This window comes from Perissodus microlepis, chromosome 7, assembly GCF_051167445.1.
Source record: "Perissodus microlepis isolate ML-2025 ecotype Zambia chromosome 7, ASM5116744v1, whole genome shotgun sequence".
NCBI classification, from domain to species: Eukaryota; Metazoa; Chordata; class Actinopteri; order Cichliformes; family Cichlidae; genus Perissodus; species Perissodus microlepis.
Window position 1 is genome coordinate 16,252,450 of NC_140467.1, and position 18,027 is coordinate 16,270,476.

An 18,027-nucleotide genomic window follows, 5' to 3' on the forward strand; every position below is an offset into this window, starting at 1 on the left:
TCCCACCATATGCCCAGACTCCCACACCTGCTGGTCTTTCATGGATCATGTAGGAATCCCCAAACAGTGAAACAGCACCCGAACTCCCATTTCAGTGAGTGCATGAAACACATGCACAAGTTCCAGACACAGGTTTCCTGCACCGAGCAGTTTGTAATAGGCAACTTTTGATGTTTTGTGTTAATTAATGTTAAATTAATAATGGCTAATAAGGACTAATCAACCATTCATTAGTCCAGGACACAAACTTCAGGATCTTCCACATAAACTGTGATCAGATTTAAAGATCCCAGAGCTCTGGAGTTTAATAACAGTGCATTTTATACACAGCCTAAATTTTTCACCAGCAGTATCAGATTATTCGAACAGCTCATAGACCTGGTTTACTTTACGACAGAAGAACCAACATTTTCTGATAGCTGAAGAGCAACCAAAGCATGATTGAAAATGTAAAGTTTAAATGCAAAGTGTTAAGCTTATTATATTTTCCCTTATGTTTTGTATTAATCCAAAATGCCAAAGCATCTTTATGTATCGTCTCACTGCCTGCCATTTTCTGCAGAGGGATCTCCACCACTGGGTGGCGTTATTGTACTACCTTAAGTTCCATTTTTAAACTCCTCAGAAGTTCATGGTTAAATAGAAAATACCTTTGCTACACTGTACAGAAAGTGCTTTCCTAAGTCACATTACATCTCAGCACTGTGACGTGTCACATCCTACTTCCTTACATCCTGTGTGTTTGATGACTGAGAACATGGAAACGCCTGTACATGGGAAAAGATGCCAGTTTCTCCTCTCACACCATTTTCGCAACAGAACAAGTTGGATCTTGAGGTTCTTTGTATGCCTTTAGACTGCTAATGTAATGCTGCTAAATCCACTCCCTAACACTCTGGGAAATAAAAGTGTCCTGTTACTAAAGGAGGATTTAAGATGTGACCTTTTATTGATTTTGGGAAATCTTAGAGATGAGACTTTTTAAGAAACAATAGCTTTTGTCTGTGGTCAATTGTTGTTTTTTGTTTATATTTACTAAAAGGAGATACATTCTAGAAAAAAGTCAGTATGTTTTAACTTAGCCTCAGGTATTTGTCTTCTCAACTACCAGAACATACCAGGAAACAGGAAAATTCCATGGTTTCATCTTCAAATTGGATATTTTGTCCAATAGAACACCAAATCACTTTTGGTCACTTTATTAGGTACACCTTGCCACTACCAGGCTGGACCCCCATTTGATTTCGGAGCAGTCTCAGTACAACAATAGACTTGACTTAAGTTTCTGGAAACATTCCTCAGAGATTTTGGTCCATGTTAGCACCACATTGTGAAGCTGCTGAACTTTCATGATGCCAAGCACCTGTTCCATGACATCAAAAAGGAGTTGTACCAGAATGAGATCTGGAATCTGTAGAGGTTATTTAAGCACAGTGAACATCAGCAAAAAAATAAATAAGGTCTAAAGTGTGCCAAGAAAATATTCCCTACATAATTACACCAACTGTAGCAGCAGCCTGAATTGTTCATAAGAGGAGGGGAAGAAGACATCTATGCTTTTAAATGTTGTTCATGTTAAGTTCCGACCCTACCATCTGAATGTTGCAGCAGAAATTAAGACTCACCATACCAGGCAACATTTTTTCCAGTCTTTTATTGTCCATTTCTGGACAATCAGCTTCCTGTTCTTAGCTAACAGGACTGGGCCTTGGTAGGGTCTTCTGTAGCAACCCCATCCGCTTTAAGGTTTGACGTGTTGTGCATTCAGAGATGCTCTTCTGCATACCTTGGTTCTAACAGGCGGGTGAACTACAGTTGCCTTCCCTTCATTGCAGTCTGGAAATTCTCCAATGCAGTTTCACCCAGGGAGCTGCCTCTCAATGGATAGTCTATTTTGTGGACCACTCTTGGTAAACACTGGACATGTTTATGTGGAGAGAAAGTATATTCATTTCAAATCAATATAAAGCAGAGCAGCAAATAACCCTCTTTTGAGAAGCTGAAAAAGAGGGGAAAAAAAAAAAACTAGATTTGCATTTATCTCAGGCAAACTGCTTCAGATCTTTGCTTTTAAGAACTGAGCTCATTGATGTACTGCAATTGTGCATTTTTAAAAATAATAATAAAACAATCAGTTTAACGGGACTTGCTCATTCTTTATACCACAACATCTGAGTTTGAACTGATGTTTTGTGCAAATGCAACTAAAGTGCCTGCATTTCTTTGGCTCTTGGGTGCAGGTTCTCAGATCAGTAGTACTTTTACCGATAAAACCCAACACAATACGATATGGCTTGTCCTGCCCACCCCACCTGTTACAGCTCAGGTAAAAGCAGAAAGAAGCACAACAAAGAGAACAAGTTAGCGAGACATGACACACTGGGGAAGGGTGGGTGGAGGTTTGTACAATGCCTTTACAACACTGGACAAGCACAACACAAAGACACACAGTCCATATTAGGGGAAATGGTTTAATTCGGAGACAGAGGCAAAGAAACACACCACACAAACAAACATCGACCCAAAAAAAAAAAAAACAAAACAAAACAAAAAAAAAAAAAAAAAAAAAAAACAGAACAGTCTTTCAGCTACGCACTCCACTATGGGAAAGAACAAAACTACACACAGATAAAAAGCAAGGCTCAAATTAAACAGTTAACTTTTCAACTAAGACAATTATCCACACAAGTTGTCAAAAATCCTGATGACCATTAAAGTATGTGAACAGCACAAATATACTAACATGAAACTTACCACAATTTAGAGGATCCTAACCCCTCCCCTGAAACTGATTCATGAAGTGAGGGACACAGAGATCCAAGGGGGATAAAGAAGATCAAAAATCAGGCATCATTTAGTGGCAAAAGCAAGAGAGAGAAAAAAAAAAAAAGAAAAAAAAAAAATTGCTTGACACTAGCAAGAGGCCAGACTCAAGACCTGGTCAAGGCAAGGCCACATTGATAGGCCAGACAATTTTTCCCCCCCCCAATATAGATTTTTTTTTCCTTTAATTTCCAATATAAAAAGCTTCACAGGTACAAAATACATATGAACCACCAGTTGTAGAAATTGGACAGCCTGTGTATGTCTTTTGTCTTTTGTCTTTTTCAAATCCCACCCAGTTTCAAAAATTTGTAATTGAACAGAACGAAAAATATATATTTATATATAACTGTACTGTGTGTATAATACAGATTACATCAAGATGCACTCACTTTGGCTTTCATCAAGACAAGACAAAAAACATCTATTAAATTATTGGTGGAACATGAACAGAGTCCTACCGATTATCAGACAAGAAAAATAACAAAGTTTTTTTTCTCTACTCTTTTTCTTATAGATCAAGACAATATCTAGAGATGCAAAGCTACCACACTGTCAAAAACAAAAAAGAAAAAAGCACTTCAGAATATGAAAACCAACAGAAGAAACCGTGATTGTTAGAGCTTAATCAGGATTTGTGATGGAAGCCCCTGAAGTGAGTCGAGTTCCTGTTGTGGACTATACATTGTGCTTTATTCCCCCCCTTTTTTAAGTTTTTTTTAAACTATATTCACTCACAGTAACACTTCACCATGCACCGCGTCACCACAGACCTGCAGTCATTTCAGTGGCCGACACATGACACCCACACTGACTCTTCTGCACTGTACCTCCGTTTTATTAAATCCAAAAATATCCCACCACCACCAAAACACGCGTGATCCCCCACGGTTTGTATCGCCAAGTGTCACACGCGCTCGCACTCACTAAGAAAGACGTTTAACCTTCAAATGTATAGGGAAGTTTATTGTTTATCTACAACGTTTTAAACCAACTGTTCAAATTGAGTACATCACAATACACATTTACCAATAACTCAACACAGTAAAGGCAAAGGGGAGACATTAGCAGGTGACAAGAGCTTTCATGACACTGGCATAAATAGACCCAAAAGAAAAAACAAACAAACCCAAAACAAAATAGAAAGGCGAACTGCAGCAATCTCTAAACCAAGGCCTAATAATGTGTAGGCAGTTTCTAGACGTATATATGGCACTTTGAATATTGTATTGCATTTGGATAGAAAACAAAACAAAAATACTGTAAAAAGCACATGCCCATATTAAAAGAGAAATCAGTGGTACCTTGGAAAAATTTGGGATCGTAACCACACATACACACGACATTCTGCAAAAGTGATTAGCTCCCACAATTGTGCTTAACATCTCCTTACAAAACTATAACACTCCCCCCCCTCCAGCACCGGTTCAAATTTGGTACCTTCCTTTTGTTTATTTTGTGTAGGAATATTTAAGTTTAGAGAAAAAGGGGAAAAAATCCCAACTGAAAAGAAAGTCAAATGGTGGTTAACGGTGCATTTTGTGTGGTAATCCTGCGTCAGTGTCTAGTTCCCCCCCCCCCACATGCACACACACAAAAAAAAAAAAAAAAAAAAAAAAAAAAGCCCTGAGCTGACAACTCTTTAGCGCCATCAGGTACGCAGTTTTAGGGAACCCTTTCTTTGGGGGAAGGGGAGGGTGAAGTGGTTGTTTTACCAGGGTCGTCACACAAAAATGCCACCCTGATAAAAAAAGTGTAAACTTTCGTGCTGAGAAAAATGGAATGTTATTTGTAAACCAACACTACTGTGGTGGATTAAGTCGATTTAATGTGCTGTGTGACTTCTTGAGCATCACACGAGTGCATGTTTTTAAAAGAAAGAGGAAAGAAAAACAAAACGTGCAGAGACCCACAGGTTGCGTGTTGTGTCCGAGTTATCTCCTCTTCAGGGGCTCCCACATTTGCAACCACGAAAGAGTGTTTGTGTGTGTTTGCATGTGTTGCAGCGTGTGTGTGTGTGTACAGACAAACTAGGTAATATTACAGCAAACAAAGTGGTGAGTTTAAATTTAAAAAAAAAAAAAAAAAAAAAAACAGCAAGAAATATTTGACACATGGGCACTTCAACAACAAAATCCAACAGAACAACATTGTCTGGCATCTGTATGATTAACAGACATTGTAAATCATCTCTCAACGAGGCATCCAAACAAAACCAAAGTGAAAAATTCATTAATTAAATTAGCAAAGAGAAATTCACAGAAAGTTGACAAGATGTACGTACCATGGAAGTTTAGCAGGGATATAAAAAAGAAAAAAAAAATGGGGGGGGGGGGGGGGAAGGCTCAAAATATGACCCTTAAAAGAAAAGAAAAAAAAGAATTTAAACCAGAAAACGAAATTACAATTAAAGCAGAGGAATTTTGAACTTTTTAATTTACTAGAAATGACCCTCAAATGGTCATGCTGATCAAACAGATTTTTAGTCCTCTTTAAAAATGTAGTACACTGAAGACCCTCCCGCCCCTGCCCCCCCTCCCTGCCCAAACACAGATGACATTACAACGTAATCTACAAAAAACCCAACGTTTTTGCCTGGGTTCTGTTAGTTAAACTTCTATAGATTCAATGGTATAAAATATAGTTAATCTAAGTGTGCATTTAAACCACAGATTGTCTATTTGTGAATCAGTTCTAAAAAAGTTGACTCATGTAGGTAGTCATTTCTCTCAACAGAGCAATGTACCTTTTATTGTGCCATCAATAGTTCAAAAACAAAAAACCCAAAAAGAAATCAAAGAAAAAGAAAAACACTGGATATTTTTATAAATGAATGTTTTTTTTTGTTTTTTGTTTTTTTAAATAGCCTTGGTGTAAATCTTCACGCTGCCTGCAAAATGTAGAGATCATTACAGAGCACTGAGAGGGATTTTAATGGTCAGACTTTCAAAAGTGTTGGAAAGTGGTCTGTAGCATTTTTTTAAGAAGCCAACATATTGCTAATGGCACCAAATAGCACAGCTGTGTGCCAATCCCTGTATTCAACTTTCAAGTGAGCTTTACTGAGAGAGGTAAAAAGAAAAAACATTTATTTAAAAAAAAAAACAAAAAAAAAAAACAAAAAAAAAAAAACAGTCCCACAAAGCTAAATTAAAAGTAAGAAATCCCACAGGTTTTTTCTTTTTAAAACATTCGCAAAAACAAAAAACAGGTCACTCAAATGAACTTAACCTAGGTAAAGTTTTCACATTGATTTGCTTGACCTCTCTCCCACCCGTCACATTTCTATACAGAAAAAGCAAACGAAAACAAAAATGAATATACATGCAGAAAAATCAGGTTGAGCTAAGGTCAAGGTCAGTGGGTGGCCAGGTATTGGTCAGGCGAGCTTAGAGAGACATCACAGACAATGGTGGGATGATGTGGGCCAGGAGTTTGGCTTGGCTTTCAACATCATGAAGACATGCTAGGCTAATGATGAGCAAACAGGCATGGAGATTTGTTCTAAAAAGGAACAAAAACACAAAAGGAAGAGAGAGAAAGAGAGAGGACAAAGAGGAGAGAAGAGAAAGTTAGGGGCACAGCACAAGAATCATTTAGCCATGAGGCACAAAAAACAAAAATAATGCCAGTCACCACATATACAGTAAGGACAACGGGGGGGAGGAGCAAACCCCCCCCCCTCTCCCAACGCACAAAAAAAACAAAAATACACAGATTTAAGGAAGTGACACCACCAGGACATATGGCAGAGACTCCAACATGCACAAACTGTATACTTGGCACCCAAAGAGATCCATCTAGAGCCAATCCCTTGTGGGAGACTTGGAGGATGGATGGAATGACTGGAAGAGGTTGTTAATAAAGACGCAGAGAGGTAGCCTAGCTCAACATGGCTTAGATAATGAAAGATGACAGAGAGAGAAACAGAGGGGAGGGGGTAGAAGAGAGGTGTGGTGAAGACTGGAAAATCTAGCGTAGAAAAGAGTTTCACATTGACAATGATACGGATGAGACAAACTGCACGTAAACAGCCAAACACAGGCTAAAGCTCTGGGCTCGGGGGTCCTTGTGACCTAGCTTCAGAAACAACAACTGATCCTTAGTCAACCTGTCTAGCTTGACCTGAAGGCAATGAAATGGCATGGAAACATCTGATGCTCTCCACTAAATACAGTGACACAAAATACCTCCAGCGAACACTGACTCCAGTGATAGTCATAAATAATCATATACATTAAAATACTAAATCAGACTCAAATTACATGACAAAACCGCAGGAATGAAATACAGCAAAAATGTGGAAAGATCATTGCAAACATTTTTTTTTTCTTTTTTAAGGAATAGGCCGAGTCTCCCTCCTGTGATGGGCTTCTGTCCCCTTGCCCCACTGAGTCTCTGCTGTGGTGACCTTGGCTGGAGGGTGAACTTACCCTAGCAGTGCTAGCTTTAGAGCTGGGGAGGGGGAAGGCCCCGGGGCTAGGATCAGTAGGGTTTGCTGTCGTTCTTGGAGCGTTTCAGCTGAACCTTCAGCCTCTTCATGCCAATCTGGAAACCATTCATGGCCTGGATGGCAGCTTGTGCAGACACAGGATTGTCATAGCTGACGAACCCTGAGAAAAAAGAAAAACTAAACTGAATACATTACAAAACAGCAACTTAATGCCAACATTTCATTTCCATATCACCAGGCTAACCATCACCCCCTCTCCTTGGCATCTCCCTTCCTGTGGCCAGACAGACTCCATCTTCACCATCATGGATTGCACATGGTGAATGTAGTTCTTTTTCTGCTCTAGAAATCCACTAAAAGTTTAAGAGCCACTAACCAGAACCTCCAGCAGGTGGAGTACTGGTTCACGTGCCTCTATATCAAACAGACAGCAGAGCAAAGCAAGGACTGCAGTCACTACCTGCAGTTCACAACAGGAAAGCTGGAGTCCATCCACAGGATGAGGAAGTGACTGGAGAGATTGCAATTTTTCCCTTTAAAAGCACAAACCATGAAATAACTACCAGAAAAATCTAATTTTAGGTAAATTGAGTGTTTAGTGAACCTTCTGACAAAATGTACAAAATAATTTCCATATCAAAGTTTAAATGTGAATCATATTTGCTGCATTGGGTGTTTTTGTAATTTATACCTTAAAAGTGTATTGTATAATTTATTTTGGTTTTAAGGGGAAATTAAACAAGATAACATTCATTAGTTTTACACATATTTGGACACCATGTGGCTGGACAGGCTGCAGAGGAAAGCTGGCTCTTATTTTTCTCTCTGCCAGTTAATGTCAGAGAGAAGGGTCACAACTATAAATACTGCCTTGTGAATCTGAGATGTAGAGGGCGGGAAGAGCAGCATGTCCAACAGACTGCTGCCTCAAACCTGCTCTGACAGAGAGACTGACGATCTTCTGTCCCCAAGGCCATAAAACTATTCAGCTCCCCTCAACTACAGTCAGAGTTACCTTTATTCTAGCACTTGGCTAGTGAACTGCGACTTAGCCATGTTAACGTAATGCACAAAAGCATGTGCATTATTACATACTCCTCTTCAATTTTTGCACCATTTTCACTCACTGCTTTAAATTTGCATTTGAGGTGGTGTTACATCACAATACTGGTGTACTGCTTGCACTCAGTAAAACACTAATGCAAATGATATTTAATACCACCTCCGGTCATACATACATGCATCTAATCCATTTACATAGAAAATATAAGTATCAACATGTTTATCTTTACAGAGCACTTAGACTCCATTTAAACTTTAAATCCACAGTGAAACAAAGCAATTAAGGTAGTGCAAATGGAGGGGAAAAAAAACAAACAACTTAACATCTTAACTGATGTAACCAGGGAAACGCCAGCAGTGTCACCACACTTACCAAAGCACTTGCTCAGATTGGTCTGTTTGTCAATGAAAACTTTGGCAGAGACCACATTTCCAAAAGGCATGAACATCTGCAGAAGATCCTGGTCCCCACACTCCTGGGGCAGGTGATAGATGAACAGGTTGGCGCCCTCTGGCCCTACTCCATTTGGTAAGAAATTCAGATACTCTAGTTAGACGTGAATTCAAATGCACACAAAACATTTACTGTAAACATAGAAGTTCACTCAATAAGATTTTTCAGAAGTTTCTTCCTAAATGCAATGATGTGTGCCAGGGATCTTCTCACCTTCCTTCTGACTGCCAGCCACACTCTGCTGAAGGAGAGACTGGCTGTAGAGGGCGGGCAGGGCAGATGCTGTGTACTGCTGCATCCCTGAGTAGGCCTGGGTTAGGGCATCCATAGAGCTGGCTGCTGACCCGTTGGCCATGGAGGCTCCCAGACCCCCGTTCATGGCCCCCATACCTGTAAGAAGCAGAAGTTTAATAGTACCCATTGAGCGTGGGGACCCAACATCAACATGCATTTTCCTTTTTTTTTTGGCTTGTATCCAGTTTTTAAATAAGAAGATTCTCACCACTGACGCTGCTGGTGAGAGCGTTAAGGTTGTTGAGGCCCACAGAGGTCCCAGTGAGACCTTGCAGAGTCCCCAGAGATGCCAAGGGGTTCACGGCAGCGGCAGCACTGGACCCTGCTGTTGACCCAACTGTTGACAAATGACAAAAAAAAAAGAAAAAAAAGGAAGAAGATATTCTTAAAACCTCACATTGTTATGGTTATAGAGGGAGGACATGGCAGAGATGAGGCAGTTAAAAATCTGTCTCACAAAGAGGAGCGGTCATTACCAAAGCAGCCATATGTTAAACTTAGACAGATGGAGCCAATGTATATTTACACAGATTGAAGGGAAATGGGGGCTCTCATAAAATTTTTATGTGGGTGATTAACTCCCATAAAGTAAATGAGGAATGGCTGAGGGCTGTTAGGCAAATAGTAGACTAGGGAGATTTGCAGAGGAGAAGCGGCCCGACTGTGGACATGCACTGTACATCTCAATCAGCGAATCTTTATACTTTAGTTAATATATTATACATGAATTAGTACACAAAGAGCAGAGGTGGCGACTCAAGTAATTACAGCCAGGCCATGCCAAAACACACCCCTAACAAAACTAACTAGTCATGATGCTGCCATGGGGCTCGACTCACAGAACCGTTGTATGTATTGTACAGGCAGCATTCAAAATCATGTTTGTGTTTAATTACCTGGACTGGCAAGAGCTCCCAGGGCACCACTGCTGGTAGACAGAGCGCTGGTGGAAGTTGGGCTGGCAGAACTCTGAGCTGCAGCCGCAGCCGCAGCTAATGTGGCCAGGTTCTGCAGCTGAAGTGGATTCACACCCGCTGAGAGTACAAAGACACACGAATTATCAAAGACTGAATTTTTCTGCATACAGCATAAATGTGAAAGTAGTCATGGAAGAAATACATAGATTTTAAAATCAAAAGAGCAAACAATGAATTTTGAAAGTTTAAAATAGGATGTGCTGCCATTCATTTAAAAGCTTTCCTCTATATTAAACTGCTTGGATATTGGGAAATTTACCATCACCAAATCACACTGTCAGATGTCAGAGAATGCAAGATAGACACGGCTGTAAAACCTCATATTTTTCTTCCATTTACCATTTTGGAGACTTAAAACCAGGATGGCTCTGACTTAGTGACAAATGTCATCCTCATACAGTGGCTACTTGTAAATTACAGGGTAGGGCCACATTAACCCCCCCCCCAAAAAAAAAAAAAAAAAAAGCCTTGCTTTTTGAATGCTGGCACAATAAAATGACAGGAGAAGTCGCCCCCCCACTGGTCACGAGGGAGAGTGCAAATTCAAGCCACTTAAACCTGGATCGGGAAGCTAATTTAACATTTTAAATACAGTATATTACTTTAGCATGACCAACAAAAGAAGCAGACTTGATCTATCAAATCCATCTAATATGAATTCCAACTTTAAGATTTATTATTAGTTTTAGCACCCCATCTGTAGTTTTTAAGCTCTTCACATTGGCTTTTAATATGACCAAGGCAGAGGGATGAGCAGTTTGTCTTCAAGCAGCCAGAATAGGCCGAAAATAGCATTATTGGTAATTAGCATGCCACTGATCTGAAAAGAGTAATGTAATTTAAGGTACTTAAAAGCATGTGGGCGAAGCGCAGCGAGACAGAGGGCTGGTGACATGAGCAGCACAGCTTGTAGGGGTGGGCGATAGAAACGATATAAATTTGGCCAACGATAGAGATTTTGACTATATCGCTCTATCACGATAGCGCATGTTGATGATGTCATCAAGCTGCGCCTGTTTTGGTCAAAAGCATCGCAGCGGCTAAAACCATTATCATCTGCAAATTATGGCGGGCGACAGTCATAGCAAAGAGATGAAGCACTTTTGAAATATGGGGAAAGCCAAAAACTGCGCTTCCTCCACTTCCGTAACATTGATTCATTAATCTTGAATTCTCACGCAGCTGTTCTAGTCCCCTTTTGTTGCAGTATATTAATAACTAACCTTGTATTGTGGATGAATAATCTCAGTTGTTCTCCTGACTGAAGTTTGGCCCGTGTATAGCATCCTGCTATGCGATTGCATTTGTCCCTGACCACCAGAATCCCTCACGTTAACTTTTATCGAGTGGAAAAAAAAAGTTGGCGTTCATCCTCCAGCTTCACTGTGCTAATGTTATGCTAACATAGCTGTGTCGCTAGCAATCACGTAGCACAACATTATATACCAGGTAGTCCAACTTCAGTAACCCTGCAAACGCCACTGCTGTTTAGTTTTCTGTCTTCATTTATGTTGGAAGTGGTAGCAGAGCTGTACGTTTTAATTAGTTTCAAAAATCTCAGTCAGAACATGGCATGTCATGTTTAGGTGGAAACTAGCGAGCTAACTTCCTGCTAACTTCTAACTCTGTTAAATTTAATAAATTCTGTTTTCATGGATGCATGGATGTTAAACTTAATTGTTACATCTGATAAAGCAGCAACGCTGATGATTTAATTAAAGATGAAAGAATTTAGACCGTTTTTAACTCTGTGTTCGTTTGACTTTGGGACCTGAAGGGACGGAGTTTTGGACCCAGATTACTCTGCAAAGCTCCTCACTACGGCAGCCGTAATGCTCTGACAATCCATCAAGCCGTGCAGCTTACCAAAGTTGTACTAAAACATTTTTTAACAGAATGCCAAAATCGGTTCGAGGTCAGTAAGCACAACCAGAATTCATACATAAGGCACACTCTCGATTTTTGAGAAAATTAAAGGACTTTAAGTGTGCTTTATAGTGTGGAAAATACGTTATACAGAAGAAAAGAATATATCGTGATATATATCTCGTTACCGCACGTGCTTCAAATTATATCGCGATATGAATTTTAGGCCATAATCGCCCAGCCCTAACAGCTTGTTCAATTGCATTCCTACGACTCGTAAACAGCAGACTGATCTTCTGAAACTCACCTCCTAGCCTTTGAATACCATTGAGACTGCCTTGGTTACTGAGAGAAGTGGCCTGCTGGAGCAGCTGTCAAGATATGAAAGAAAACAAAAGTCAAATCTAGAAAACAAAATTAGATCAGACATGATAATTAATATAATTTTTTCCTAACATTATTAAATCCTCTTTAAATTGGGGACTAAAACTAAACTATTCACTGTTTGTCTAATCTGTGGAAAATTATCTGATGCACAGGAACAACTCGGGACCAAGATTTATACTCCATGTCATTATTTTGACAATGTTAGCAAGAGGCAACACATTTTGACCAGAAGGCAAAAGTTATGTGAGGTTTAAATTAAATAAACGGCACGACAGCTTTTACAGCTTCATGCAACAGGCTCAATGTCTCATTTTCGTCCCAGAAACATAAAACGCCTCAGCTGTTGCCATCTAAGTCACATGTTCTTTGGCTCTGAATTAGAGAAGGCATATGCAAGTCACATGTCAGTGTCCTTTAGCCAGAAAACAGTTCGAGGAGGAAGATTATTCTACTCTGAGCCAAGTTTCAGTTCGTAGTTTTGGTCAAAGTATTGTGCAATATTCAGCTTACACAATGACCTTACACATTTTCAGCTTGCAACAACAGATTATTTTATTACTTAGAACAATATGGTTGGATACGTCATACACAAAATGGCAGCTGTGTTTCCAGCTAGAACAGTCATTACCAAAACTTAAAACAAAAAAAAGGATCACCTGACCTCAATATCCTGACACAGGAACACATTCATAAAGCTTAGTGATAAAATTCTTACATGCACGCTCATGCACCCACTCACCCACCCACGAGATAGATTGATAATTATCAGGTGGTTCAGTGCTCTCTACCAAGTGTATTCTTTACACTCAATATATTTAAACAGATAAACTATAAAGGTTTTAGTACATTACGGCTAATCTGTGTGTTCTTTAATAAAACTCACAGCCAGGTACTGCGGTGAAAGAGTCCCCAGCCCAGCCAGGTTTCCCCAGGTGGAGGCGCTGTTGAGCTGCTGAATCTGCTGTACTAGCTGCTGCTGCAGGCGCCGCTGCTCCTTATCTCTCTGTGTGTCGGCAAACTTCACCACCAGAGGTGAGGAACAGCCCTGGAGCGGTGAAGAGTTAAGAGACGTTAGACTGGTTCAAAAGCACACCAAGTTTATTTACCCATGCAAGGACAGTCACTGCATAGCGATTTTTTTTGAATACGTTTTTTTTGTTTGTTTTTAAAGGGGGGAGTGGGGTGGGTTTGGTTCCTCTATGCCTCAAGATAGTTGTATGCCTGTTGCATTCATATCAAAGCAAAGAGAGGACATGTGCCATGCATAGCTAAACCAGGCCACATTCCAAATAAATAAAAAGCACAGGACAATGGTGCAGACGGTGAATCATTTAAGCACGTTAAAGAGTTTAATCGAGTCCACAAATAGGCAGACAACAGATGGACAACATTAACAATAAATAACATTCAAACAGGGATATGTCAGACATTAAGAAAAATGTATTACAATACGCAGACTCTCGCAAACAGACAGTCACATGTTCAGACAGACGCATGGACAAGGCATGCGGTGCAAAAGTATTTTAAGAGTTGAGAGCCAGATGGGGACCAGGCTGGTTAGGGAAAATGGCTTCTGCACCAGCAGCAACTCCCACAGCAGCTGAGAATCGGGGAGTACGTGATTGTGGGGGCAAAATAGGTGGCGCTGCTACTGGGGGCCCCGAGTTTAATCTGGTAGGAGGAGTGTTATGTTTGGTTGGACTCCTAATTAGACTTGGTCTGATGCTTCACTGGGGAGCCTCTGACCTGCTAGCTGTCAAATTACCGCTGCTCTACTTCCACAAAGACTCCATTGGCTATATGAGTACACAGACCCACTTTTTGAAGAAGTCTAATAGGGGAGCTGTTTCAGTCTAATTTTTTTTCCTGATAACCTATATTTGATAGTGTGGATTCTTTTCCCCTTTAGTCCAAAATACAGACTAATATAATGGCACACTAATGGGTAGGCTCTGTTATCAGAATCAATAAGTGAAATGCATTTAGTTCAGCCCAAAATAAAAGATGACAGCACTTTTTGTGTCCTGTTAGTTCTGAACTCAGCAGCTATGTAAAAGGAAATGTTTCGAGTTTTATTCAATTATTCTGCAGATGACAATGTAATTTTGTAATTAGCAAGAGTGGTTTTGGAAATGACTCATGCTTTGTGATGAATGGATGCCATCTGCTCGGACAGGTTCCTCATCTTTCAACACAAGGGGGCAGCAAAATGTATGGGGAAGGGGGGAGAGGGAAATGAGAAATAGGTGCTAAGGGGTACAGTACCTCCATAGTTTGAGAGTGATGCATGGTTTTGATTGCATTCTGTGCCATTGCCCTGGTAGCAAATGTGACAAACGCACAGCCTGTAGGGGGGAAACAATAGGAGAGGGGGAGGGGGGGGAGGGGAGGGACAAGAAGAAACAAAAACAAGACAAAAGGTTTGGACAACTCGTTATGAACCCCAAAAAACAGACATTACAGTACAGAGAATGGCAACTCCCAAGCACACAGAACCACCCTCACTGGTTAGCACATGAAGAAAGAACACAACAAGGAGAACAGTAACACGTGTCACATGAGCGGTGATCGACGGATTAGATTGCCACCCAGAGAGGCTCGACTACGTGATGTCATGGTGAGACAGTCAACGTGATTATATACACAGAAAATGCACACATAAATACACACTGAAAGGCTTTGATTTACTAAAATATGCAAGGCCTGCAAACATCAAAGGCTAATAGGGCCCGTTTCAAATTGTAGGAACACTGCGTACGTATACTAGAAAAAGAGCAGAAATTCATGGCTAGCCGTGTCTTCTGTGGGATTTAATCGTATATAAGCATCGACGCTAGAGCCTCGTGCTGCCTGCTATCTGAGGCTTTATTCAGCAGAGTGCTATGTAGGAGATGCGATGACAGGCTAATTCCAGCCTTTGTAGAGTGTGATGAAGGAGGCGGTAAAGGAGGAGCTGAGCTGAGCCGCCTGCCAGCTGAGCCTACGAACACCGGCAGCCAGCGGTTGCCTAGGCGACGGGCCATTGTGGCGGACAGCAAGTGCAGTGGCCCTTCACTGCGAGTTGTGGAGGCAGAGTGTCACAGTAATGGGAGGATACACTATGTGGACAGAAAAAGTGCCACTGGAGGTGAATAGCACTTGATCTGAGGGTGCCGGGGTTGCAATGAAGAATCAGGGAGGGGCCCTGTATAAATACTTGATGAGAATATGTACTCTGGTGTGCTGAACATGGCGGATGCGCAGTGCTGAACATCATGTCCACACCGAAGGCACGCTTACCTCTGCTCTGACCATCCGGTCCCCGAAGTATTCGGCACTCTTCGATCTGTCCGAAAGACGAGAACATCATTCTGACCTCGTTCTCACCGTATTTCTTTGAAACCATGCCGACAAAGAGTTTTCTGTCTTCTACCGCTGCAGGAAGACGAAAATAGGAAGGCTATTTAGTGAAACCCAAACAATTATGGCGCTGTGAAAGCAGCAGTTACATCAGGTGCGAAAATCTTGCACCCCTCTCTTTCTTGTTCAAGCAAGCGCTCTCTCTTTGTCATGCTGCCACATTTTCTGCCTCTCACTCAGAGTGCCAGCCTTTTGCACAAATCTCTGCGACTTGCCGCTTTGTTTTCCTTCTGTGTCTACTTCTCTAGACACAGAAGTATATCATCCTGTACCAGCTCTGCTCTTAAACCACTGCACTATATAGATGCTGTGTACTGCTGTCAATTTTACCCTTTTCAAATCTCACACCCCATTTGCCTTTACCTAGTCTTTCTCCTTAAAGGTTTTCCTCAACATCTCCATCTCATGGCTTACGTCATCCTGCATGAATCCACTTACCACTTGTTTTCTCACTGTCAGCGGGTTTCATCTGGATAGGATGATGCATCTAGGGAAAAAAAAAAAAGAAAATGTAGGGAAACCATTCACATCTGTCACCATTATAAACTCTGTTATCTCTCATCATAAAGGCCTCATGTCTTCACTCATCCTTCCATCTTCGAGCATTTCTCCCCATCTCTTGTTTTGTTCTTTTGCTCTAAGACCATCATCCCTCACCGCCGCCAGATTCAGGAGGAAGTGTCTAAGAGTTGCTGGTAAGGGATCAAATTCTCCGGTATCCAATTTCACTTCTCGCTGTAATGTAGACTCGCGATTGAACTTATCGATTGTTACTGACAACATCCCTCATCTTCTATAGAAGAACTCTGGTTGACAAGCAAGCTTCTTTGGTATTGCTTTCAAAATGTACAGTAGCTTCAGGTTTGGTTTCTTTTTTTCCCCTTCCTCCAGATACAAGTCTGTCAACACCCAATACACAATTGGATCACATACAAATAGAACAAGGTGTGGCAAATCTGAGCTGTGAAAAATCTCATTTCAGTCAGCATAACATCTCTGAACATGACGCTTGTTCTCAAGCTTGTTATGTGAGAAAGTGGAGGCAGAGCAAATGCTGTCATTTCATGCCGCTTAATGAACAATTTTCTCCAAGAAGACTGAACTTCAAGTGACTACATCTATAGCACACTGCATGCCATGTGACGTGAAAGAAGAAATAAATCTAGCCATGAGATGTCTGAGCAGGTTGTACTTATGAAAAGTGGTGGGTTTGTTTTTGACAAGCACTAAGGAGAAGCAGACAGATGGCCTGCTCAGTATGGGGACTGGCTAGCGTCACTGACCAAGTAGAGAGAGGCACAGAAGGGAGAGAAAACAGAAACAGGGAAACAAGCTTTTCCTCTATCACGCAAATCAAAAAATCAGTCAACTGCAGTCAATGCCAGTAACAGTAGGACCCAGGAATGGGATTTGAGAGCTGAGCCGTTAGACCACACTTTGTTTGAAATGTCTGCCTGATTGATAGTCTTCCAGAGAAGAGAGCTAGGACATTATTCTCAGCCTGCGAGACTCATTTATCAGCTCGGTTCAATATTTACCTGCAAGCTCACTGACAGTAGCGCTTTTTACTGAAAGACTGGACTATTGGTTTCATCGACAGCTGGGGTTGTTGGATATAGATTAAATTGATTGGAAAGCTGGCAATGCAGAATGATGTATAGACAAGACAGTTTTGTGGATGTTTAACAAGCCACTGCACTTATTCCAGTTGGCTGGACTTTAATCTCACTAGAAGATTGGGTTAAGTATTAGGGGACCACACTCTGTCTCACCGGGCTGCATTGTTAAAACGGGGGGAGAGAGAAAAAAAAAAAAAAAAAAGGACGAAAAGAAAGACTTCAACTTGCCTTCAGCTCCTTTCCTGCTTCTAATTTTGGGGAATAAAAATGTAGATGTGCATCAATAATTCATGAATACAAGCATTAATAATTTGTTCTACTTTGTGGCGATCGGGTCCTGTGTCTCAGTGAATAACCTGCAGCCTGGTCAAGCAGGCTTTACCCGATACCTGCACGCTTAGCAATTCAGTGTGCCGAGGTTCAGGCCGGTCCTAAGTGTCGCGTAAGTGATAGTGGGGGTTGAGACATTTCTCAGGCTAGACAGGCGTTCAGTGAACCGAGAGCTCATTATCGGCCAGCGTACAGCTCACAGCCTGCATAGGGGATGTAGTGGGGCTCAAGCAGCTAAAAGCAGCCCATGCTGTGCCTACTCACCCCACTTAAGGTCTTTATGTTGTGCAGTGCATTCTGGGCCTCCAGTGCAGCTTTTCTTGTATAAAAAGTTACAAAACAGCATCCTGCAGAGTGAAAAGA

At 41.1% G+C, this 18,027-nt stretch overlaps 1 protein-coding gene across 4 annotated transcripts in view; it reads right to left on the minus strand.

Annotated features, from left to right (window-relative positions):
* Window positions 1-3,768: 3,768 nt before the first annotated feature.
* LOC146382859 (CUGBP Elav-like family member 2) overlaps window positions 3,769-18,027 on the minus strand; it is a 31,494-nt gene continuing 17,235 nt past the window's right edge. For 2 of the 4 annotated variants that reach the window (XM_084933825.1, XM_084933827.1), the window contains exons 3-13: window positions 17,929-18,011; window positions 16,154-16,202; window positions 15,596-15,730; window positions 14,582-14,661; window positions 13,200-13,361; window positions 12,237-12,300; window positions 9,983-10,120; window positions 9,295-9,423; window positions 9,006-9,182; window positions 8,712-8,858; window positions 3,769-7,436 (exon numbers count right to left, since the gene is read on the minus strand). In XM_084933825.1, coding sequence (XP_084789951.1) covers window positions 7,309-7,436; window positions 8,712-8,858; window positions 9,006-9,182; window positions 9,295-9,423; window positions 9,983-10,120; window positions 12,237-12,300; window positions 13,200-13,361; window positions 14,582-14,661; window positions 15,596-15,730; window positions 16,154-16,202; window positions 17,929-18,011 — 1,292 coding nt within the window. In that variant the 3' untranslated portion in view covers window positions 3,769-7,308. The remainder of the gene's footprint in view (window positions 7,437-8,711; window positions 8,859-9,005; window positions 9,183-9,294; window positions 9,424-9,982; window positions 10,121-12,236; window positions 12,301-13,199; window positions 13,362-14,581; window positions 14,662-15,595; window positions 15,731-16,153; window positions 16,203-17,928; window positions 18,012-18,027) is intronic. The other 2 variants (XR_014800682.1, XM_084933826.1) reach the window with 2 other exon arrangements.